This window comes from Mobula birostris, chromosome 4, assembly GCF_030028105.1.
Source record: "Mobula birostris isolate sMobBir1 chromosome 4, sMobBir1.hap1, whole genome shotgun sequence".
NCBI classification, from domain to species: Eukaryota; Metazoa; Chordata; class Chondrichthyes; order Myliobatiformes; family Myliobatidae; genus Mobula; species Mobula birostris.
Window position 1 is genome coordinate 72,232,206 of NC_092373.1, and position 24,575 is coordinate 72,256,780.

The following is a 24,575-nucleotide window of genomic DNA, read 5'->3' on the forward strand; positions in this document are numbered from 1 at the left end:
CACATGATTTGGGAGTGTTCCATGGTTCGTCCATTTTGGTATAAAGTTCTCAATTTGTTGTGGAATTGGTCGGGTTCCACACTGCCCTTGTGCCCATGGCTTTGTCTCCTGGATGATAGGACAATGATACCTAATGTAAATAATGACAATGTCACTATTTTTAAGGTGGGTCTCATCTCAGCTGCAAGAATTATATTGCAAAACTGGAAAAACCCAGATATCCCACAGTGAAGGAATGGACTGAGAAAATGTTTAAGATGTCATCATATGAACACATGTTGGGAAGAATTAACGGTGAGGGAAAAGTGCAAGACGTGTGGGATCAATTTTGGTTGCATGTTAATTTAAACTTAAATTAGAACTTCATTCTCTTTCTAAGTTTTATTTGTTTTCCTGTCTTGGGATGGCTGTGTAAATATGCTGTACTCTATCTGCTCTATGACATGCGTGCTGCTTTGTAAAATAAGAACAAATAATAATAATAAAAATGAATTACAAAAGAAAACAAAGACAAACTCAGGACAACATAAAGAGAACTTGACACATACTAGAACAGGTTACTAAGAATGGGACAGAGACAATGGTAGTGGGATTAGACACTGAGAAAGCTTTTGATTCAGTTATTTGGGTATTCTTATACAGAGTGTTAGGAAGATTCGGCTTTCAAGAAAAGTTTATTAAAGCAATCCAGACTTTATATGACAGGCCTACAGCTCGAAATAAGATAAAGAGGGACCTCTATGACTTCTTTATTTCAGAGAAAAGAACTAGACAGGAATGCCCAATTTCTCCCCTCCTTTTTGCACTATAATTGAACCTCTTGCTCAACTAATAAGACAGAGCGAAATTGTAAAAGGTATCAACGTGGCAGGGATTGAACAGAAAGTGGCATTATTCGCAGATAACATTTTAATCTATCTGAGTGAACCAGAAAAATCATTTATAGGACTGTTTACACTGTTGGATGAGCTCAGTAAAATACCAGGTTATAAAATTAATGTAAAGAAAACACAGGCTATGTCCCTAAATTATACAACATCCAAAAAACTGCAGGATACATATGATCTTAAGTGGGAAGCTATATCATTAAAATATTTAGGAATAACCCTGCCAAGAGATCTTTCAACGTTATCACAGGTAAATTATGGGCCATTAATTTCAGAGATAAAAGCAAATATACATAAAGTTTAAATTCAAGGATAAATACCAAAGAAATGAATATTCTCCCTCGGTTACTGTTATCTTTTCCAGACTTTACCTGTGGAGGTGGATGATAATCAATACAGAGAATGGGACAAATGGATTTCCCGTTTTATCTGGCAAGGAAAGAAACCTAGAATCCGATTTAACACCTTACAGTTAGGAAAGGAAGGAGGAGGTATGGCACTTCCTTGCTTGAGAAACAATTTTTATGCTTCACAGATAATCTCTCTGTTTTATTGGTGTAATAGGGAATATAAGGCTAGATGGAAGGAAATAGAATTTGGATTGGTTGACAGTTTTCCTCTACAGGCCTCAATAGCAGACAAAGGATTGATGGCCCAATTGGAAAAGTTTAAAAACAGCTGGATAAATCTCACATTAAAAGTATGGCAGAAGGTGGTTAATTCATGTGGAATCAATAACATGTTAAAACTTTTCAGATGTTGTGCATATGATACCGAATTCCTTCCCAACAAAGGAGATAAAAGATTTGAACTATGGATAAAGAAAGGTCTTACAACCTACCTCTCATTCACACATTAAAGAGTATTACAAAGTTTCCAATTCCTGCAGGACAAACATGGCCTAGAACACAACGACTTCTTTTTGGTACCTTCAAGTACAGCACTATGTTAACCAGAGTTGTAGATATGCAGACTTATCAACAGTAGAATTATAATTTTTCAAGATTCTGAATTCAGCTTACAGTTCAATGCCAAGTAAATCAATTTCTTGATTATATAATGCCCTCTTTCATGCCAAAAATGAAAACACATTGAATATTAAAGAGAAGTGGGATAAAGAAGCGGGGTTGGTACTTCTAGAGGAGGCTTGGGGGCAAGTATGCAGTTTTCAGTGGTCTTCGACTAACTCTTGGATTTGGAGAGAACATTACTGGAAAAATATTATAAGATACTTCAAGACCCCATACCAGGAAAAACATAAAGTCACAAACGTGACGTGTTGGAGAACGTGTGGCTCCAAAGAGGCAAGTCATTTCCGTATGTTTTGGGATTGCCCTAAATTAAGTTTATATTGGAAAGGTATTCACAGAACATTAGTTAAGGTATTTAAGACCCAGATACCTCTGAACTTTGAGACTCTCTATTTGGGGCATGTATTGTTTTTTGAACAGAAGAAAGATATAAAGCTGCTGTAGGCCCTTTTCACGGCAAGTCAGAAATCAAACACCAGAAAGTGGCTAAATCCAACATCACCTACATTAGACGATTGGCATGAAATTATTTTGGAAATATTTAAAATGGAAAAGATGACTTACTCTGAAAATTCAAAAATAAAAATTATATCGAATTTGGAATAAATGGATTGAATTCATAACCCCAAAACGAGCAGACTTTAGATGACTCTCCTAATGGTTTATACTGCTTTCCTCATCAACATAGTAATAGTGTTAACGTAAGCGCCCTTGGTTCGAATATTTACTGTTCTTTTTTTTTTCTGGGAAAACGGGGAATTAACAGACGTAAAAGAAAAGATTTGGGAAAGGAAAAAAAATGATAAAATGAAGTAAATAAGTACATAGGGATTGGACAAGTATGTTTGTGGGTAGGAGCAAACATGAACGAGATAAGATATGAACACCTATGATAGAAGTTACATAGGGTTACATACAATATTTTGGACCAGAAAGAAATGGACCAGAAGAGATACGTGGAAATTATTATTCAACCACTATTATTACTATTTTTTAACAACCATTATCATTGCTTAGTTTAATAGAGTGGAATTACAACTGCACATAATTATTTAAGTGCCTAATTACTTTTCATATCATCTCAATGTGTACTTGTGAATGTATAAATAATTATAGATTTATACATATATAAAAAATGTTAAAAATTATACATGTAAAAAAAGTTTGTATAATACTTGCGAATACCTTCCCCAAATAAAAATAAAATAAAATAAAAAGAAAACTGCCCAACACATCTCCTGTCCCAGGCTACCCACCATCAAGGATATATATAGAGAAGGATGTGGAAAAGGGATCCCACCGACCCTCCTCATGGATTACTTGTCCTATTCCCATCAGGATGAGGCGACTTATCATCCACTCCAGCAACACCAGACTCAAAAACATTTACTTTCCCCGAGCAGCAAGGCTGATCAACACCTCCACCCACGAACCAATGCTTCCACACCTCCCACCACCCTACTTTATCATCTCCTGTCAGGACCCCTTATGTACAGACACTCCTGTGCCTAGCGTCACTTCATGGACAAACAAACAATCTATATAAGCTGTCTTGGGTATTTATATTTATTGTGTTTTTTATTACTTCCTTTATCTCATTGTGTTTATTTTGTGCTGCATCGGATCCACACTAACAATTATTTGTTCTGCTTTACACCTTTTCATGGGAAAAGATACGAAACAATATTGAACCTTTATGGCTTAAAAGTGATTAACACTAACTCCAAAATATACTTGGAAAAGAACACTCAACACAAGTGCAGTACCATGGTCTAAATAGGAAGGTGTATTTTTCTGCACTCTCATCTTGAAAACAAACGTAAATGTCATGGTCCGGTCTGTGAAATCCACATTCCGGTTCACGGTCCGATTCATTGATCCTTATTCTGGGTTTTCCTGTTTTCCCTTGTTTCATTGGGTGCCTTAATTGAGGCACCCGATTCTCACTTTGGGCTGGCACATAAATACCTCTGCAAACCAAGGATTCACTGCTGGACTATTCCATTCCCCTCCCCATCTGAATCCCCGACAGTTTACCTTGGCAGTCACCTCAGCAAGTATCCTCAGCAGTCATCCTGGCCCTCCGTCCTAGAAAGCATCCTGGCCCTGCGTCATAGGAGGGTCCTGGCCCTGTGCTCCAAGAAGGAGTCCTGCTCTGTACCCAAGGGCCTAATCAAGCCGAGTCCAAGAACCAAGCCAAACCCAGGCTAAGAGCCATGTCCTGTGCTGGAGTTCCCTCGCCCAGCCCAGGAGTACCTCGCCCAGCCCGGTGCTAGAGATCCCTCGTCTAGTCCAAGCCATGTCCAAAAACCTCATCTAGTCCAAGCCACGTCCTAGAACCTCATCTTGTCCAAGCCACGTCCTAGAACCTCGTCTTGCCTAAGTCAAGGCTTTGTGTTCTCGTCCTGTCCATGTGCCTCGTCCTGTGCAGGAGTTCCACGTCCAGTCCTGTAGCCACGTCCAGTCCTTGCCTAGGTCTGGGATCCGAGCCCGAGTCAATACCTAAGTTCCAGGTCCCTGTCCAGTCTCTGGCTCAGAGTCCTAGCCCAGGCTCCTAGTTCCAAGTTCTTTGTCCTGATCCCGCTTTCCTAGTCTTAGTCCTAGCCCAGGCTCTATGTCCTTGTCTCGTCCAGGGCCTGTGTCCATGTCCAGCGTTGTTTCTTACTGACTCCCCTTGCATTCTTGATAAACCTTGTCCTGTTCCTAGTACTTCAGTGTCTGTGTCTTGCATTTGGGTCCACTCCCAACACCTCCTTATGACAGAACAGTCCAGCCCTACGTGGACCCAGCAACACAGACACTGTCATTTAACTCTCGCCATCCTTGGTTCCCTCCTGTTGAATACCCCCCCCCACCAACCCGCTCAGTTCGTCCTTAGTCCTGGAGAGCCTGTTCAGTTGCCAGGAGGCTTCCATAGAGTGGGGGATACTGTTATGGTCCGGTCCGTGAATACCACATTCCAGTTCACAGTCCGGTTCATCGATCCTTATTCCAAGTTTTCCTGTTTTCACTTGTTCCGTTGGGTGCCTTAACTGAGGCAGCTGATTCTTGTTTTGGGCTGGCACAAATACGTCTGCAAACCAAGGATTTGTTGTTGGACTGTTCCCTTCCCCTCCCCATCTGAATCCCTGGCAGTTAACCTCGGCAGTCACCTGGGCAAGTATCCTCAGCAGTCATCCCAGCCCTGCGTCCGAGAAAGGGTCCTGGCCCTGCACTTAAAGAAGAAGTCCTGGCTCCGTACCCAAGGGCCTAATCAAGCCGAGTCCAAGAATTGAGCCAAACCTAGTCCAAGAACCACGTCATGTGCTGGAGTTGCTCGCCCAGCCCGGTGCTGGAGTTCCCTCGTCTAGTCCAAGCCACATCCTAGAACCTCGTCTAGTACAAGGACCTCATCTAGTCCAAGCCACGTCCAAGAACCTCGTCTAGTCCAAGCCACGTCCTAGAACCTCGTCTAGTCCAAGGACCTCATCTAGTCCAAGCCACGTCCAAGAACCTCGTCTAGTCCAAGCCACGTCCTAGAACCTCGTCTAGTCCAAGCCATGTCCTAGAACCTCATCTAGTCCAAGCCATGTCCTAGAACCTCATCTAGTCCAAGCCACGTCCTAGAACCTCATCTAGTCCAAGCCATGTCCTAGAACCTCATCTAGTCCAAGGACCTCGTCTAGTCCAAGCCTAGTCCAAGAAGCTCGTCCTGTCCAAATCAAGTTTTGTGTTCTTGTCCTGTCCATGTGCCTCGTCCTGTGCAGGAGTTCCACGTCCAGTCCTGTAGCCTAGACACGTCCAGTCCAGTAGCCACGTCCTGTCCTCGCCTCGATACAGGGTCCAAACCCAAGTCAAGGCCCAGGTTCCGGGTCCCTGTCCAGTCTCTGGCTCGGAGTCCCAGCTCAGGCTCCTAGTTCCAAGTTCTTTGTCCTGGTCTCGCTTTCCTAGACTTAGTCCTAGCCCAGGCCTGGTGTCCTTGTCTCGTCAGGGCCTGTGCCCATGTCCAGCATTGTTTCTTCCTGACTCCCCTTGATTTCTTGATAAACCTTGTCCTGCTCCTAATACTTCAGCGTTTGTGTCTTGCATTTGGGTGTGTTCCCAATGCCCCCGTTATGACAGTAAAATGCACAAAATTTGAATGCTCCCTAAATTAAATGCTGAATGTAACAACAGCACTGCTGAAAAGTGTCAACAATACATGCCACATCTGAGGAAAGGTTAATTGTTAACATTTGTGCTCTGATACACTCAGTCAGGACAAAGCACATTCGACATTTCAGGCTGAGACCCTTCAGCAGGACTGTATCATTTTTCCATCGATGCTGCCTGGCTTGATGAGTCCCTCCAGCATTTTGTGTTGTGTGGATTTCCAGCATCTGCAGATTTTCTCGATTAACAAAGCCCTTTTCTGAGAAAACACCCCAAAAATGTTTCAGAAACTGTGAGGGGAGAGAGTAATATTTCTCTGAGTTGTGAAGTGAGTCAGAAAGAATAAATCATTTCACACAGTTGCTAAAGGTGAAAGAGAGCATGCCCAATATCACGAGAAAAATTATGCAATTTTTTTTAATTGATCCAGCCTGGATGGATTTCAGTGACTTGGTGACAGTGGGAAAAATGATCAATTGTAGCAGGAACTGTGAGCGGTTTATTAAAGAAAAGGTAGAAGAGGACTTGTTCATGTTCAGTACTTGATGTTTCCTTACCCCTTCTCCTGTTGAAATTTGCTGTGATTGGTCTAAAGGAGAAAATGAATTAAGAACATAAGAAGGGTTTATGAATATTCCGACGTGGTCAGTCATGTTTCTTGCAGCAGGTGCTCGAGCCCACCAGCCATGCTGATGCTTTGTGCCCGCAGCTTCCAACCTACCTTGAGGGGTCTCAGGATTTCCTGCTGTAATGTCCTCAGAACATTCCTGCTTCACTTCTTGTGATTGAACAGGTGTTTCTTCACCTTTTACAACATCCACATTATTCATCTGTGTGAGAGCATGAAAGAAAGAAAGCAGGATATTAGTTTTTCAATAATTGGACAGAGTCCCTTAACAGCGATGTCCTGCTCACTCACAGTTTATCTCAGGGAAGTTCATTTGCCTGTGTGCAGTGCTCCAGGATTCTGATATATTCCATGTTCCAATGCACTCAGTACATTGTTTACTCTGACCAACACATGGTTCTCATATGTATGGGGCCTAACAGCGGCGACAACAGAGCTCTATGAACTATAGAGAAATACAGAAGGGTTAAGCGGAATGGCCACTGGCAGGAGTGGGCCAGTGGCAAGAGTTGAAACATCAGGCTTTGGCTCAAAAGAGGCTTCGGCTCGGAAAAGGGGTTGACTCTGTGTAAAGCGTCTGTTAATTTTCCTTTTTGTTTTTTTTTTCATTCTTATTGTACCAATTAAATGCTGTGGTGTGTTCTTCCTGCCAGATGTTAGAGAACCAGGAGACCCAGAGTCTCCCGGGGAACTACATCTGAGTGAAGTGCATCCGGCTGCAGCTCCTTGAAGACTGTGTTAGGGATCTGGAGCAGCAACTGGATGACCTTCGGCTTGTACGGGAGAGTGAAGAGATAATTGATCAGAGTTACAGGGAAGTAGTCATCCCAAAGTTGCAGGAGACGTGTAGCTTGGTGACCGTAAGGATAAGTGGAAATAGGCAGTTAGAGCAGAGAACACCTGCAGCCATTCACCTCAAATACAAGTATACTGCTTTGGATACTTACGTTTGGGATGACCTCCCGGGAGAATGCCACAGTGACCGGGTTAGAGGCACTGCGTATGGATCACGGTGCAGAAGGGAAAAAGAGAGAAGAAGAGAGCGGTAGTGATAGAGGACTGAATGGTGAAGGGGACAGACAGGAGATGGTGTAGATGGGAACGTTACACCCGGACAGTATGTTGCCTTCCAGATGCCAGGTTCGGGGAGGTCTCAGATCATGTCCACAACATTTTGGAGAACAGCCAAATGATTTGGGACATATTAGTACCAGTGACAGAGAAAGGAAAAGCAAAGATGTCCTGAAAAGACAATTTAGAGAGCTAGGTAGAAAGCTGAGAAGCAGGACCTCCTGGGTAGTAATTTCTGGATTGCTGCCTGTGCAACATGCCAGTGAGTGCAGAACAGGATGAATTGACAGATAAATGTGTGGCTGAGAAGCTGGTGCATGGGGCAGGACTTCAGGTTCTTGGATCATTGGCATCTCTTCTGGAGGAGGTATGACCAGTTCAAAAGTGACGTGAACCCAAGGGGGACCAACATTCTTGTGGGCAGGTTTGTTAGAGCTGTTGGTGACGGTTTAAACTCATTTTGCAGGGGGGAAGGGATGGATGGTAAAAAAGTAAAGATAACCATGCAGTCAGATTGTCAGGAAGGGCAGGCAGGTGATGGGACTTCATTGCAGCCAACAGGCTGAATATTAAAACATTAGGGATGCAGAATCAGAAAAGATAGCAAACACGGTACTCAATGTGTTGTATCTCAATGTACGTAGTATAAAGTGGATGACTTTTTTGTACTGTTACAGATTACTATGTATGATGTTGTAGCCATCACTGAATCGTGGCTGAAGGATGGTTGTAGTTGGGAGCTGAATGTCCTAAGTTACACGTTACATCAGAGGGATAGGAAGGTAGGCAGAGGGGGTGGTGTGTTTCTACTGGTAAAGAATGGCATAAAATCAGTAGAAAGATGTGACATTGGATCGGAAGATGTTGAATCCTTGTGGGTTGAGTTGAGAAATGTCAAGGGTAAAAGGACATTGATAGCAGTTATATACAGGCCTCCCAACAGTGGCTGAGAGGTGGACCACAGGTTACAACAGGAAATAGAAAAACGTGAGTCAAAAGGGCAATGTTATGGTAGTCATGGGAGATCTTAACATGCAGGCCGATTGGGAAAAATCAGGTTGGTAATGGATCTCAAGCGAGCAAGTCTGTTGAATGCCTACGAGATGGCTTTTTGAGCAATTTGTCGTTAAGTCTACTAGGGAATCAGCTGTACTGGATTTAATGTTATGTAATGAACCAGAGGTGATTAGAGAGTTTAAGATGAAAGTACCCATAGGAACCAGTGATCATAGTATAATTGAGTTCAACTTGAAATTTGATAGGGAGAAAGTAAAGTCTGATATTGCAGTATTTCCATGGAGTAAGGTTCACGGTTCACAGTCCGGCCTATGTTCCTTATTCCAGGTTTTCCGGTTTTCCCCAGTTTCTGTTGAGGCAGCTGATTCTCATTTGGGCTGGCTTCATAAATAGCTTCAGGATTCAGCCTCTGGCTGCTGGATTGTCCCTGTCCTAATCCCCTGTCTGTAACCCTACCCTACACCCTCCTCCCGGAGCCTTGCCTTAAGCCTCGCCTCGCCTTGCCTTGCCTCATCTGAAGCCCTCTCCTGCACCACTGTTAAGTCCCATCGCCAGAGCAAGATAAAGAGCTGTCTAACATTGTTTTGAACTGCCTGTGTGTCCACGTCTTCATTAGGTAGGAACCAGTGATCATAGTATAATTGAGTTCAACTTGAAATTTGATAGGGAGAAAGTAAAGTCTGATATTGCAGTATTTCCATGGAGTAAGGTTCACGGTTCACAGTCCGGCCTATGTTCCTTATTCCAGGTTTTCCGGTTTTCCCCAGTTTCTGTTGAGGCAGCTGATTCTCATTTGGGCTGGCTTCATAAATAGCTTCAGGATTCAGCCTCTGGCTGCTGGATTGTCCCTGTCCTAATCCCCTGTCTGTAACCCTACCCTACACCCTCCTCCCGGAGCCTTGCCTTAAGCCTCGCCTCGCCTTGCCTTGCCTCATCTGAAGCCCTCTCCTGCACCACTGTTAAGTCCCATCGCCAGAGCAAGATAAAGAGCTGTCTAACATTGTTTTGAACTGCCTGTGTGTCCACGTCTTCATTAGGTAGGTCTGGCCATTTGCCACTACCGAGTGTTGGGATCTGTCTTTGTGTCCATGCCTTCAGTAGGTAGGTCCAGCCGTCTGCTGCTACATTGTGTGGGGAAACCGTCTCGTCATACACTACATTCTGTGTTGTGAGTCGCGGCCCTACATCCTGTACCCAAGGAGGGGTCCAGGCTCTGCGTTCCTGCCTCTCCCTCGACCAAGGCTCTGAGTTCCTGCACCTCCCTCAACCAAGGCTCTGCGTTCCTGCATCTCCCTCGACCAAGGCTCTGCATTCCTGTCTCTCCCTTGAGCAAGTCAAGGCTTCGGTGTCTCGTTCAGTCCCAGCCACGTCCAATAACCTTGTCCTGTCCAAGCCACGGCTTTGTGTTCTCATCTTGTCCATGTGTCTCACCCAGCCCAGGAGTACCTTGCCCAGCCGAGTGCTGGGCTTCCCTTGTCCTGGGCTGGAGTTCTCTTGTCCTGTCGTGGAGTCTCTTATCCCATCCTGTAGCCACGCCACGTCCTGTAGCCTCGTCATGTCCTCGCCTGGTTCCGTGATCCGAGCCCAAGTTAAGACCTAGGTTCTGGGTCCATGTCCAGTCTCTGGCTCGGAGTCCAGGCCCAGGCTCCTAGTTCCAAGTTCCATGTCCTGGTTCCACTATCCTAGTCAAGTCCTACCCTAGGCCCTGTATCCTTGTCTCGTTCAGGGCCTGTGTCATGTCCAGGGTCTTTTCTTCCCCTCTCCCCCTTGCTTCCTTGTCACGTCTAATCCTGTTCCTAGTACTTCAGTGTCTCTGTCTTGAATTTGGGTCTGCTCCCAGTGCACCCCCTATGACAATCAGAGGGATAGGAAGGTAGGCAGAGGGGGTGGTGTGGTTGTACTGGTAAAGAATGGCATAAAATCAGTAGAAAGATGTGAGATAGGATCGGAAGATGTTGAATCCTGTGGGTTGAGTTGAGAAACGTCAAGGGTAAAAGGACATTGATAGTAGTTACATACAGGCCTCCCAACAGTGCACCACAGGCTACAACAGGAAATAGGAAAAGGCGAGTCAAAAGGGCAATGTTATGGTAGTTTTGGGAGATTTTAACACGCAGGTCGATTGGGAAAAATCAGGTTGGCAATGGATCACAAGAGACCGAGTCTGTTGAATGCCTACGAGATGGCTTTTTAGAGCAATTTGTCGTTAAGCCTATTAGGGAACCAGAGGCGATCAGAGAGGTAAAGGTAAAAGAACCCATAGGAACGAGTGATCACAATATAATTGAGTTCAACTTGAAATTTGACAGGGAGAAAGTGAAGTCTGATGTAGCAGTATTTCCGTGGAGTGAGTGAAATTACAGTGGTATGAGAGGAGTTGGCCAAAGTAAATTGGAAGTAGCTGCTGGCGCGCATTTCTGGGAAAAATGAGGAAGGTGCAGGTCATATGTTCTCAAAAAATGAAGAAATACTCAAATGGTAAAATAGTTGTGGAGTTAGTGAGAAAGAATAAAACATTTCACACATTTGTTAAAAGTAAAAGAATGCATAGCCAATGTTCGAGTGAGTTTTTTTTAGGTAGATGAATCGTTTACACTTAAATGACTTTGGCCACCAGACTTTTATTTGACCAAGTACTGTGGATTGAGTCCACAACAATGTGCTTCCTAAAAAGGTGTGAATACCAGATGCTCCTGGCGCCGTAGTTTGACCAGATGCTGTAGTTTCGAAGACAGTATTATCTATACTTTATAAATATTAATTATCTTCTATGTTAGCACGTAAAATGCTAAATAAGTGTATTGTGGATTTAACTTGCATCCCTAAAGGCTGTGGATACCAACCCAGACATGTTGGCATTGGAAGGAAAGGATGAAGCCAGAAGGTGTAATGTTTGTAGGTAGCTTCAAAAGGAAGCATTGTCTGTGCATTGTCTATAACTTTTTAAGTAGCGATTGCCTTTGTGTTTAGCATATAAATATCGAGCCCACATTGGGCTAGCAGACCTTCCTACTGAAAGCATCTCCGTCAGTACGATGCCTGCTGTATCTTGTTGTGTTGAATAAAGAAGCTGCTTTGTATCAACCAGTAACTCTGTCTCTCCACTGATTTCATCCACACTACAACAGTAAAGTCTGATGTAACAGTATTTCCATGGAGTGAGTGAAATTACAGTGGTATGAGAGGAGTTGGCCAAAGTAAATTGGAAGGAGCTGGGGGCGTGCATTTCTGGGAAAAATGAGGAAGGTGCAGGTCAAATGTCTTCCAAAAATGAAGAAATACTCAAATGGTAAAATAGTATAACCATGGCTGACAAAGGAAATCAAAACGATTGTAAAAGTAAAAGAAAGGGCATAAAACAAAGAAAAAAATTAGTGGCGAGATCAAGGATTGGAAAGTCTTTAAAAACTTACAGAGAGCAACTGAAAAAATCTCTAGAAGGGAAATATGAAAGCAGGCTTGCAAATAATATCAAAGTGGATAGTAAAAGTTTATGTTAAACACAAAAGAGAGTGGATCTCGGAGAGCTAGAAAATGAGGCAGGAGAAATAATAACGGGGGACAAGGAGATGGCTGATGAACTCAATGAGTATTTTTTTCAGTCTTCACTGCGGAAGACCCTAGCAGTGTGCCTGATGTTACAGGGAAGTTACTAACATGGTTAGAGCATTGGTTGATTGGTCAAAGGCAGCGAGTGGGAATAAAGGATCCTTTTCTGGTTGGCTGCCAGTGGTGTTCCGCAGGGGTCAGTGTTGGGACCACTACTTTTCATGCTGTATATAAATGATTTAGGTGATGGAATAGATGGCTTTGTTGCCAAGTTTGCAGATGATACAAAGATTGGTGAAGGGGCAGGTAGTGTTGAGGAAACGGGTAGGATGCAGAAGGACTTAGACAGATTAGGAGAATGGGCAAGAAAGTGGCAAATGAAATACAATGTTGGAAAATGTATGGTCATGCACATTGGTAGTAGAAATAAATGTGCAGACTATTTTCTAAACAGGGAGAAAACCGGGGAGGAATCTGAGATGCAGACGGACTTACAAGTTCTTGTGCAGGACACCCTCAAGGTTAGCTTGCAGGCTGAGTCAGTGGGGAGGATGGCAAATGCCATGTTAGTATTCATTTCAAGAGGTCTAAAATACAAGAGCAAGGATGTGATGTTGAGGCTTTATAAGGTACTGGTGAGGCCTAACCTTGACTATTGTGAACAGTTTTGGGGCTCTCATCTTCGAAAAGATGTGCTGGCATTGGAGAGGCTCCAGAGAAGGTTGACAAAGATGATTCCACGAATGAAAGGGTTATCATATGAGGAACTTTTGATGGCTCTAGGTCTGTACTCACTGGAATCCAGAAGGATGAGGGGAGGATCTCGTTTAAATGGCAAATTAACATCCATGCCAGGACCAGACTCAAAAACCTTCACTTTCCCCATGAAGCAAGGTTGGTCAATATCTCCACCCACTGACCAGTGCTTCCACACCTCCCCCCACCACTACTTTATCATTTCCTGTCAGTCACCTCACGTACAGACACTCCTGTGCCTCGTGTCACTTGATGGACATACAATCAATTTATGTAAATCAGCTTGCTTGTGTATTTATATTTATTGTGCCTTTTATTATATTCTTTACCTTACTGTGTTTATTTTGTGCTGTATCAGATCTGGAGTAACATGTTCTTCTTTACACTTGTGTAGTGGAAGTAACATTAAACAATGATGAATCTTGAATCTTTATGGTTCAAACGTGAATAAACACTAACTCTTTAAAAATAGTTGAAAAAGAGCACAAATGTAGAAGCCTGATTTGCATGAGGAAAGCTTATTTTTCTGCAATCTGATGTGAAATCCAATGTAAAATACACAAGATTTGAATGATCACTAAATTAAATGCCTAATGTAGCAACAGCATTACTGAAAAGTGTCAACAATACATGCTGCACCTGAGGAAAGGTTAACTGTTAACATTTTTTCTCTGATACCCTCAGTCAGCACTGGAAAAGGGAGCAAACATATTCATTTCCAGCTACAAAAAGATGGCAGGAGAATGCAGAAAACTTGTGGAATAGTTTGCACAGATTGCAACCAACTGCGATAATGTGGCTTTGAGAATGAGATTACTCTTCTCCAGGGAGGAGATAGAGAGCATTGTGGCCTTGAGTCAAGACATCAATGTCAATGAAACGAAGGAGGTGAACATTCACTGCAGGAAGTGGGGCTCGGAACATGCCACTGTTGACATCAATGATGCTGTCATGGAGGAGACTGAGAGCTTAAAGATCCTAAATGTGAACGCAATGAGTTATTTGAGTCATTATGCTGCTTAATTTGGGCAAGAGACTGTTGCTGAATGGTGTCTAACTAGTGTCAGATGTGTGCACTTGTGTGGCCACTGGACACTACACCATGCTTCAAGTGAACTGTTTTGAAAACAGCATGTTGAAGCTGTATAAGATGTTGGTGAATCGTAACTTTGAGTATTCTGTGAAGTTTTGGTCACCTACCAACAAGAAAGAAGTAGATAAGGTAGACAGAGTGCAGAGGAAATTTACAAGGATGCTAATTGGTCTGGAGAACCTGAGTTACAAGGAAAGATTGAATAGGTTAGGAATTTATTCCTTAGAACATCAAAGATTGAGAGGAGATTTGATACAGGCATACAAGCTAATGAGGGTTATCAATAGAATAACTGCAAGCAGGCTTTTTCCACTGAGGTTGGGTGGGACTCCAACTGGAGGTCATGGGTTTAGGGTGAATGGTGAAAAGTTTAAGGGGAACACGAGGTGAACCTTCTTCACTCAGAGGGTCATGAGCGTGTGGAATGAGCTGCCAGCACAAGTGGTGCAGGCGATCTCAATTTCAACACTTAAGCGAAGTTTGGATAGGTACATGGATGGTAGGGGTAGGGGAGGGGCATAGGAAGGCCATGGTCCTGGTGCAGGTCGATGGCAATAGGCAGTTTAAAAGATTTCAGGATGGACTAGATTAGTCAAAGGGCTTCTTTCTGTGTTATACTTTCCTGTGACTAATTTTTAGGGGAGAGCTGGTAGGTCAATGGACAGTAGTCATGTACTGTCATTCAATGTGAAAACTACCTCAGTATGTTTCTGCTATGAACTGATTGGCTGAAATGAATAATTTCAACACGATACCTTACTGCTGCTGACAGTGGTGATGGTGAAGACTTCCTACTATAAGGATCCCTGTTTACTGAGCCCTGTACAAACACTGGTTCACATTGTAGCTTGTTGTGATCAAACACTTGAAGCATAGCTGCCCCCAGAATGCTACAACTGAGTCTACATTTCCAAATATTGAACAATAGATGTTTTTGTTTGGAAAAGATTACCCTATCCTTTCTCCTCCCATTCTTGCACAGGGATTTATGCCATCATGTTGCACTGTGGCAACTGAAGATGTGGATGTAATCCCCATGTAACTGAGAAAATACTCTCCAAGTGAGCCACAAATTCCTACAACATGAATACATTTATATGCATGTCTTACCCTGTTCACTGTTAATTTTAGACACCAGTCATTACAAACATCCTGTAACAAAAAGTAAACTTCAATTAAGATATAAAATTAATGTGATTGTAAATACCAGGGGAGATTTTCAACTTTGTCACTGAAGGTAACCTCAGGTGAGAGCATCATGTGCCAGGTGTATTGGTTCTGTTGACTTCAGTGGTTAGACGGGTGCAACCAATGATCTCACATGGCAAATGCTGTGAAATCACAGTTAGATGTGTTTTGTAACAGTCTTGACAACACAAGAGAGACTGTCGAGATCAAACACTGAAACCACACAGTCTATTGGTGACACAGTTCTGTTCTTTCTCACATCTTATAGAGATCACATGGTTTCAGATAGAATGAAGAATATGAGCATTGTATTGCCCAAGTATCATAAATATAGAAGCCAGGCAAGATAGACCAGAGTAGCTACAATATCTAGCACTGGATATATCAGAGCCATAAATAGTGCATTAGCCCAGTTCTATTTCCAACCTAAAACACAGTGAATATTCAGAGAAAAATCAAAATGCTCCAAATGCTAACTCTGAGAAAAAGCTGAACCTTATTTTTTTAATATTTGATAACTCAAGTATTAAATAGCAAGAAGTGGGTAAGAGTTACTGTCAACGACGAAGAAATGCGGAAAATAAAGAAAACAGCATTACAAAGAACTACCTGATAGTTACTGCCAACCATAATCTGGAGCCCCGATAGAAAAATGCTTTTTAATCCCCTTGGGTTGCTGAGTTAATCATACTAAAAATGAATGATGCAAATTACAACATTCTGGAATGCACCACAATTTAAAATTCAATTTTATCTTAAACTGAAGTATTGTTACTAATGACAAAAATGTTACCTGAGATTTTGTAAATTCCAAAACAGGTGGAAAAGTAATGCCATGTAGTTGTAACCGAATTCAAAGCATTTCAGTTGAAATGTAAGACATGTATTATCAGTGAAAACATTGCACTGACATCTGGCAGTACTACAGGACTCAAGGAGATGACTTGTCCATGAACAAATATTATTTTTACCATTCAGTTGCTTCTACTGCTCCTCTGATTTGCAGCATGAAGAATTACAGAAATACCAGGATGACTGATTGGAATACTTACTGATGCTGTTTCAATCTTCATCTCACAGTTGTTACAATAAAATTTGTTGTCACCTTTCATTTTTACCTTCTTCAAAAACTGTTCAAGACCCTTTTCCTTGAAGAAGAAAGGAACAGGATAGTGAAAAGGTGCCAGATGATGTCTATTTTGTTCAGAGATACAGCGTGAAACAGACCCTTCCAGCCCAATGAGCTGCCCCACCAGGCAACCCTCCTGTTTAACCCTTGCCTGATAAGAGGACAATTCACAATGACCAGTTAACCTACTACCCAGTAAGTCTTTGGAACGTGAAAGAAACCAGAGCACCCAGAGGAAAGCCACATGCTCACAAGAAGGATCTTATGGATGGAATCAGAACTGAACTCCAAATTCTGTCACCCGAACTGTAGTAGGGTCGTGCTAACCGTTACGCCACCATGGTGTCCCATTTCCAAAACACTTTGTCAGCTGTTGCATCGGCTTCAATGCATGCTGTAACTGGTAGTTACTGCACAAATAGACTCTCTACTCAGTGGTAAAACCTAGAATATTAATAATAGGCAAATTGTCAATGGCAATACCACTAGATATTAAGACGAGATGGTTCATCTCTCTTGTTAGAGGTGACCAATACAAGGCACAGGTGAGGCACAATTGTTATCTGAAAACTTAACATACCAGGCTGCTAAGTGTGTGAAAATACTTTGAATTTCACAGACAGTTACGTACAGTTAAAAACTATTAGTCAACAAGAAATCCTAGTACAAGAAGTAATTATTTTAGAAATGAGTCGTAAATGATTAAAATAGTTAAAATGTTTAAAAATATTGAAGTTGACAATTAATCATGCTTATACTAACTCTCAGAGATGTCCCTCTTCACTAAAATGTAACTCGATTTATTTAGTCTTGTCCCAAGTCTAAACTGGTGCAGGTCAGTGATCAGATTTTCCATCATAACTGGTGGCGAAACTCCAATTCAGCCACTACTCTCCAGGAGAGGTTCTATGCTGGAATGCAGTCAAGGTGATACCATCAACTTGTCAAATTGTTGGCAAAACTACCGAAGTGATTTCTCAACACTTTGCCAAAACTGAATTTAAGAAAGAATGAACATGCAAGGTCTTTCTGAGTTCAAAAGAGATTCGGTATCCCTAAATTTTTTGATCGTTTACTCTCTTCCTTTGGGATTAAGTAATTTATGTTTTGAGGTAGGAAACAATACAGGTGGTCAGTCAGTTGGTTAGTTAGTAATACAGTGTGGAGTTGGCCCCTCTGGCCCTTCGAGCCACGTTGCCCCAGCAACCTCACAACCCCAATTAACCCCAACCTAATCACAGGACAATTTACAATGACCAAGTAACCTACGACCCCCATACATCAGAGACTGTGGGAGCTAAAGGAGAAATCCCACACAATCCAGGGGGAGAACGTATAAACTCTCACAGAACCGCGCCGGAAATGAACTCCAAACACGAAAACGTCCTGTGTTGTAATAGCATCACACTAGTCGCTACTCTATCATGGATTCCAAAGTTGCTCATGTTAACAATCCCATCCTTCTCAAATTTACAAAAATAGAAGCCTACAGATTTGACACTGTTTAAAACATCAGTCATTGTGAAACAATGGATAGTTAATTTGTAAATTGTCCAGACTCATCTTCATGAAACCAACATAAAATGTGATGTCAAACTCACTGTAGGAAAGTAATCGATTGCTCTAATTTTTAAAAAAGTTTGACTTATTTTCCTTGTATTTTTTTACTTACCATGGATTCAAGCTTTTCTGCAGCATCAGCCGAGCAAACAGATAGAGGTATATCCAGGAAAAAAGTGTCTTCATCCATGGATTGTGTGCATTTTAAACACTTCAATGAGTTAACCATTGTGACCTGATAAATCTACAAGACATAACCCAATGAGAACTGAGCCTGTGATCCATCAGTTAGAATTTAATACAAGAAAACTGATACTTTATAAATTGCTCTCAAGAACACTGATTCCTCATTTGTTTGATTAAGGTGTACAATAAATATCCTTAAGGGATGAACGTCACGTGAATATGATACCTTGTGAACAAGACTGTATAGATGCTCTTGTTCAACTCCAGATGGAACTTCACAGGAGTGTGGCACAAGAAGGAAGTGACCGGCCATTGTTCTCCCTGTGACACTGGAGTCATTGCTTTCCTGAACCAGAATCAGGTTAATTATCACTGATATGTGTTGTGAAATTTGCTGTTTTAGGCAGCAGTACAGTACAAGATGCAAAAATTACCATAATGTGCAATAACTACATTCCTAAAGTTATCATGGCAGGGCTGGTAGTGGGGATAAGCTCCCACTATCTATAAACTGTTCCAAATGGCGTACGACTCTAACAGCCTCTGAAAACCAAGTGCAACTCTTGCCCTTCACGTAGACCCGGCAGAACTGTTTCTACTGACAAGAGCAGGGGCCAAGGCAGGCCACTGGCACCTGCTTCAGACAGCTGGGGCTTGTCAGGCTTGGACAGCAGCCTGCCTTACAGAGGAAAACTCTGAGTTTAAACCCCTGCTGCCTTGCGGCCATACCCACCCATCAGAAAGGCTTTGGATGTAAACCCCGAGGAAGAAATCTGGAGCCGGGGTCCCTAAGGCAGTTTGATGTTGTTTACAACTTCACTCTGGCAACCTCTGCGATGACACTGGTGCCAAGCCGTATGGGCACTTGCCCTTCCCTTGGTCTACATCAGTGACATGGAGAGGGGGAGCCCACTGCATGGACAACAGCGAGATCCTCAAATCTTCCCACCCAGGCTTGCACCCTGGAGAGGACACAGTCCACCAAAGGCATAAATCCATGATCCCCTGGGATCGACGACTGCCTACTCTGTACAATAAATAAATGAATTGTAGAAAAGTGGAATTGTGAGGTTGTAAAGGCATCTGTTAGTCTTGTGAGACCATGGATCTGCGTCTGGAAAGTCTTCACTCTCCAGGGCGCAGGCCTGGGCAAGGTTGTATGGAAGACCAGCAGTTGCCCATGCTGCAAGTCTCCCCTCTCCACGACACTGATATTGTCCAAGGGAAGGGCATTAGGACCCATACAGCTTGGCACCAGTGTCGTCGCAGAGCACTGTGTGATTAAGTGCCTTGCTCAAGACACAAAAGGCTGCCTCGACTGGGGCTCGAACTCACGGCCTTCAGATTGTTAGTTGAATGCCTTAATCATTTGGCCATGTGCCTACACTAAGATTGTGATCATGGGTTTACTGGTCGTTCTGAAATCTGATGGCAGACGGGAATCAGAATCAGACTTAACACCAGCAGCATATGCCATGAACTTTGTTAACTTTACAGCAACGGTACAATGAAATACATGACAAATAAACATGTGAAAACAATCTGAATTACAGTACATTATATATATAAAATAGTTACATTAAAATAGTAATGCAAAATACCTCCTTTCTGATGGTAACAGAGTGAGTAGGGTATGTCATGTGTTCTGGGGATCGTTAATGATGGCTCTTGTACCTCCTCCCCGATGGTAGCAATGAGAAGAGGGGATGCCCCAGATGGTGAGGGTCCCAAATGATGGATGCCGCCTTCGTGAAGCACCACCTTCTGCAGCCCCTTTTCACCCTGCACATTGGAGCCTCCACACCAGGTGGCAATGCAACCAGTCAGAATGCTTTCTCCAGTACATATGTAGAAATTTGCCAGAGGCTTTGGTGACATAACAGATATCCTCAAACTCTGCAGCCTTCTTCATGATTGTATCAATGTGTAGGGCCCAGTACAGATCCTCTGAGATGCTGAAGTTCAGGAACTTGAAGCCACCCACCCTTTTCACTTCTGACGCTGAGGACTGGAGTGTGTTCTCCTAACTTCCCTTCCTGAAGTCCACAAGAAATTTCCTGGTCTTGCTGACATTAAGTCCAAGATTGTTGTTGCTACACCACTCAACCAGCCTAAACCAGGCTCTATCTCACTCCCATGAACTTCTTATTGCCGTCTGAGATTCTGCCAACAATAGGTGAGTCATCAGTGAATTTATAGATGGTGATTGAGCTGTGTCTAGCCACACCCTATTCTCTAAAGAATTCATATCAACACTTACAGACTTGAAACATTGACTAATGTGAGAATTGTATAGCTGCCTTATAAAAATGTCTGATGGGATAAATATCAGTGTTTTTCAGGAGTACCCCTCAGACATTGAATTAATATGGTGAAGAGGAGCAAACTTTTCCATCAGGAAGGCAACAAAAGTGATCAAAGGTGATAAAGGTATAGTGATAGATACCTATCAATCGATTGCCTGTGTTTAAACCCTTCCTCCTTCTTCCTCAGCACTTTTCAGTGACAAGACATTTCACTGTGCAAAGGTGGTGTGGTTAACCTTGAGGAACGTCAGACACTCTGTGTCCATTGTGTGTGCTTGAGATGGAAATTTGAACTGACTGAAGGAGAGGGTGGGTCGCTCGACATTTCCTTCCATTGTCATGATGACAACACACAGCTTTATCTCCCATTGAAGCCAAACGACCAGTCAAATTGAGTCAGCCTCATGAACTGCCTTAAGGACATAAAGTGTTAGATGGCACAAAACTTCCTACAGCTGAATGAAAGAAAGTCTAAAGTTGTCCTATTTGGCCGCCCCTGACTCCATCAAAGTGATTACCAACACTCTTGGTAACCTGTCCACCCTTGTCAAACCCCATGTCAAAAACCTTGATGTGATGTTTGATTCCACCTTTAAGTTTGACAAGCAAGTTAATGCAGTAGTAAAAGCCAATTTTTTCCAACTTCGTACTATTGCCAAAATCAAGTTGTTTCTCTCTTTTAAGGATTGCAAGAAAGTCATCCACGCCCTTATATCCTCCCATTTGGACTATTCCAACTCCCTGTGTACTGGGATTAGTCAAGTCATCCCTGTCTCTCCTGCAACTGGTCCAGAACGCCGCAGCCAGACTCCTGACAGGTGCCCGGAAGAGGGACCATATTACTCCTATCCTAGCCTCTCTCCACTGGCTACCAGTACGGTTTAGAATTGATTTTAAGGTTCTCCTGTTTGTTTATAAAGCCCTAAATGGGCTGGCCCCCTCCTATATTTCTGATCTTCTAACCCCTTATTCTACTTCCAGGTCCCTCAAGTCGGCTGACTTGGGGCTTCTGGCTGTTCTGCAATCTAGATTTAAGTTCAGGGGTGACCGCGCCTTTGCTGTTGTAGCCCCTAGACTGTGGAACAGTATTCCCCTCCCTATCAGATCTGCCCCCTCCACTGACTCGTTTAAGGCCAGGCTCAAAACTTTCCTTTCTTCACTAGCATTTGAATCTTCCTCATGTGGCTGATTTTTGGCTTGTGCTTACTCTCATGTGTTGTTTATTTTGTGCCTATAAGCTGTGTGCCTTGTTGTTTATATCTATGTTTCTTGTATTTGTGATTTTAGCTACCTGTTATGGTTTGTACAGCACTTTGGTCAACATGGGTTGTTTTTAAATGTGCTTTGTAGATAAATTTGACTTGACTTGACTTAACTCGACTCTCTGGAAAGTCAGTGCATGAATAGTCACAACCAGAGGCTCTGGCAGAGAAAGACCAGATCAGTGAGTGAATTGTAACAATGGCAGAAATACATCAATAAAAATCGGTTTATGAGTGCAGTACAAATCGTTCATTGTACACAGAGTCATACAGCACAGAAACAGGCCCTTTGGCCCAATCGATCCATGCTGACCAAGATGTGCATTCAAGCTAAGCTGAGATTGCAAGTATTTGGCAAATATCATTCTAAGCCTATCCATGTACTTGCCCCACCATCTTTTCAAGGCTGTTATTGTAGATGACTCAACCATTTGGCTTCACATCTTACAGGGGATTTTGAAAACATTCAAAAGTGATTTTCAGTATGTCCTGGACCATGGGAGAACAGGTGATCAACTGAAGATCGAGCAAACAGTTGAAGGAACATTTAAGGAAACAGGTTGTAAAGAATGAAAGGTACTTGTACAGAAATAATGCTAAAGAAGGAAACAGGAAAATGAAAATGAAAAGTACGGATCGAATTAGAGGTAAACCGAGGCACACTTTAAAAACAAATCCATTATTAGTATCACAACAGATCAATTTTACCTTCAGAATATTATGCTCCTGATCCATTTTGCTATACAGCTTGTTCACCAGACTGTGAAAACATTCTTCTATATTTCTCTGTTCGTAAACTTCACAAAATGGTTTTTAAAAAGTGTTAAAGTAAGGATAAAAGTTCAAATAATAGTTGCTTATATTAGCATCGATATCCCAGTTAATGTTCTGTGATTATGAATTTTATAATATAAATTGCAGACGTATGAATTTGAAGTAATAAATTGAAAATGATAGAGGCATTCAGCCGGTCAACCAGCCTCCCTTGTAGATGACTCAACCATTTGGCTTGAGAGAAAAGTACAGCCAATGTTTCAGGTTGACGACCTTCCATCAGATTTTGATGAAAAATCATCAACTTGAAATTTTTGCTATGTATTTGCAGAAATCCCTTCAGTATATTAAATCTGCACCAACCACCCATTTACACAAATCCCATTTTATTTTATTTATTTGTTCAGTAACTCCCTCATTGAGTGCCTAGACAACAATTATTCCATTATGTATCACTGGTAAATTTCTGGTTTATGGGCATCTTGACCAGACTCCTTGTGCACCTCCTCCCTTCATCCCTTCCACCACTTTCTGCCTGGTCTTGCTGAAGCCCAGCAGGAAACTTCTGGGACTAATGGTAATTCCGTCACTCAGACTGGGGATGTTATACTGATCTCACCTTTTGCTTAATACCCAAATCTGCCAGCTAATAGTTGCAAATCTCGATAACCACCATAAGAAACTCTGTAGTTTAATTTTTTTTAATAAATATTGCAATGGGATTTGAACTCAGCTCTCTGGATTGTGAGACCAGATCTCTGGTAATTTAACCTCTGGCTATCATGTTACTGTATTTCAATCTTGAAGAATAACGGGAACTGCAAGCAAATTTACACATGTATTTGTTGAGCATATGGAGTTTGAAACCATTTTCAGTTCATCGAAATGCCTTTCTTTTGTGAGTCACAAAACTGTCCCCAACTATGGAAGATTTCAATCATAAATATATCAAGCAGCAGAATGGTATGGATTTGAGAAACTTTGTTTAAATCAGTAAGCTGGCATACTGCTAACTGATGAAAGCATGGATGTGTCTATTGCTTACCATTCAAATTCAATTGGGAAGTCAACTGTTCTGTGCTCAAGGACCGTTCATTCCCATCTGATAATCGTTCAAACAGACATCGCAACTCACAAATTAATGAATCTTCTTCTTTGCAGCTGCAATAATATGAAACAGTGAAATTTTACATTGCTTAAAACCTCTGAGAGGGTCAGCAACTTTAAACTCCGCAGTGCTATCATTTCCGAGGACCTGTCCTGGGCCCAGCATTTCAGTGCAATTCTGAAGAAAGCACGGCAACACCTCCACGAAGATTGAGGATGACATCTCAAACTCCAGCCAACCTCTGTAGCTGTGTAGTGACGAGTTTATTGACTGGCTGCATCATGGTCTGGTACGGAAACACCAATGCCATTGCACTGAGAATCCGATAACAGAGTAGTGGATACAGCCCAGCCCATCACAGGTAAAGCCCTCCTTGCCAGTGAGCACATCTACATGGAGTTCTGTCACAGGGAACCTGCATCCATCATCAGGAACCCCCACCACCCAGGACATGCTCTCTGCTCCTGTCGCCATCAGGAAGATACAGGAACGCAAGGACTCACACAGCCATGTTCAGGAACAGTTATTACCCTCCAACCATCAGCTCTTGAACCAGAGGATAACTTCACTCAACTTCACTTGCCCATCACTGAAATGTGCCCACAACCTCTTGAATCACTCTCAAAGACTCCATATTTATCAAATATATATTTTTTTCTCTTTTGTATTTTTCTTTTGTATTTACAATGTTGGTGCCTTTTGCACACTGGTTGTCTGCCCTGTTGGGTGCAGTCTTTAATTCATTGTATGCTGGTTATTGAATTTATTGAGTATACTTGCAAGAAAATGAATCAGGGTTGTATATGGTGACAAGCATATATATTGGTCATAAATTTACTTTGACCCACATTATGTGTTACCCATTGATAAAAATAACCAATTATTTTAACTTGATTTTC

At 42.3% G+C, this 24,575-nt stretch overlaps 1 protein-coding gene across 1 annotated transcript in view; it reads right to left on the reverse strand.

Moving 5' to 3' along the window:
- Positions 1-24,575, reverse strand: part of LOC140196405 (ubiquitin carboxyl-terminal hydrolase 17-like protein 19) — a 51,836-nt gene that overhangs the window by 22,187 nt on the left and 5,074 nt on the right. The window contains exons 5-10 of the mRNA XM_072255548.1: positions 23,614-23,729; positions 18,153-18,284; positions 16,404-16,499; positions 15,274-15,315; positions 6,771-6,879; positions 6,607-6,638 (exon numbers count right to left, since the gene is read on the reverse strand). Of these exons, the coding sequence (XP_072111649.1) occupies positions 6,607-6,638; positions 6,771-6,879; positions 15,274-15,315; positions 16,404-16,499; positions 18,153-18,284; positions 23,614-23,616 (414 nt within the window). The 5' untranslated portion in view covers positions 23,617-23,729. The remainder of the gene's footprint in view (positions 1-6,606; positions 6,639-6,770; positions 6,880-15,273; positions 15,316-16,403; positions 16,500-18,152; positions 18,285-23,613; positions 23,730-24,575) is intronic.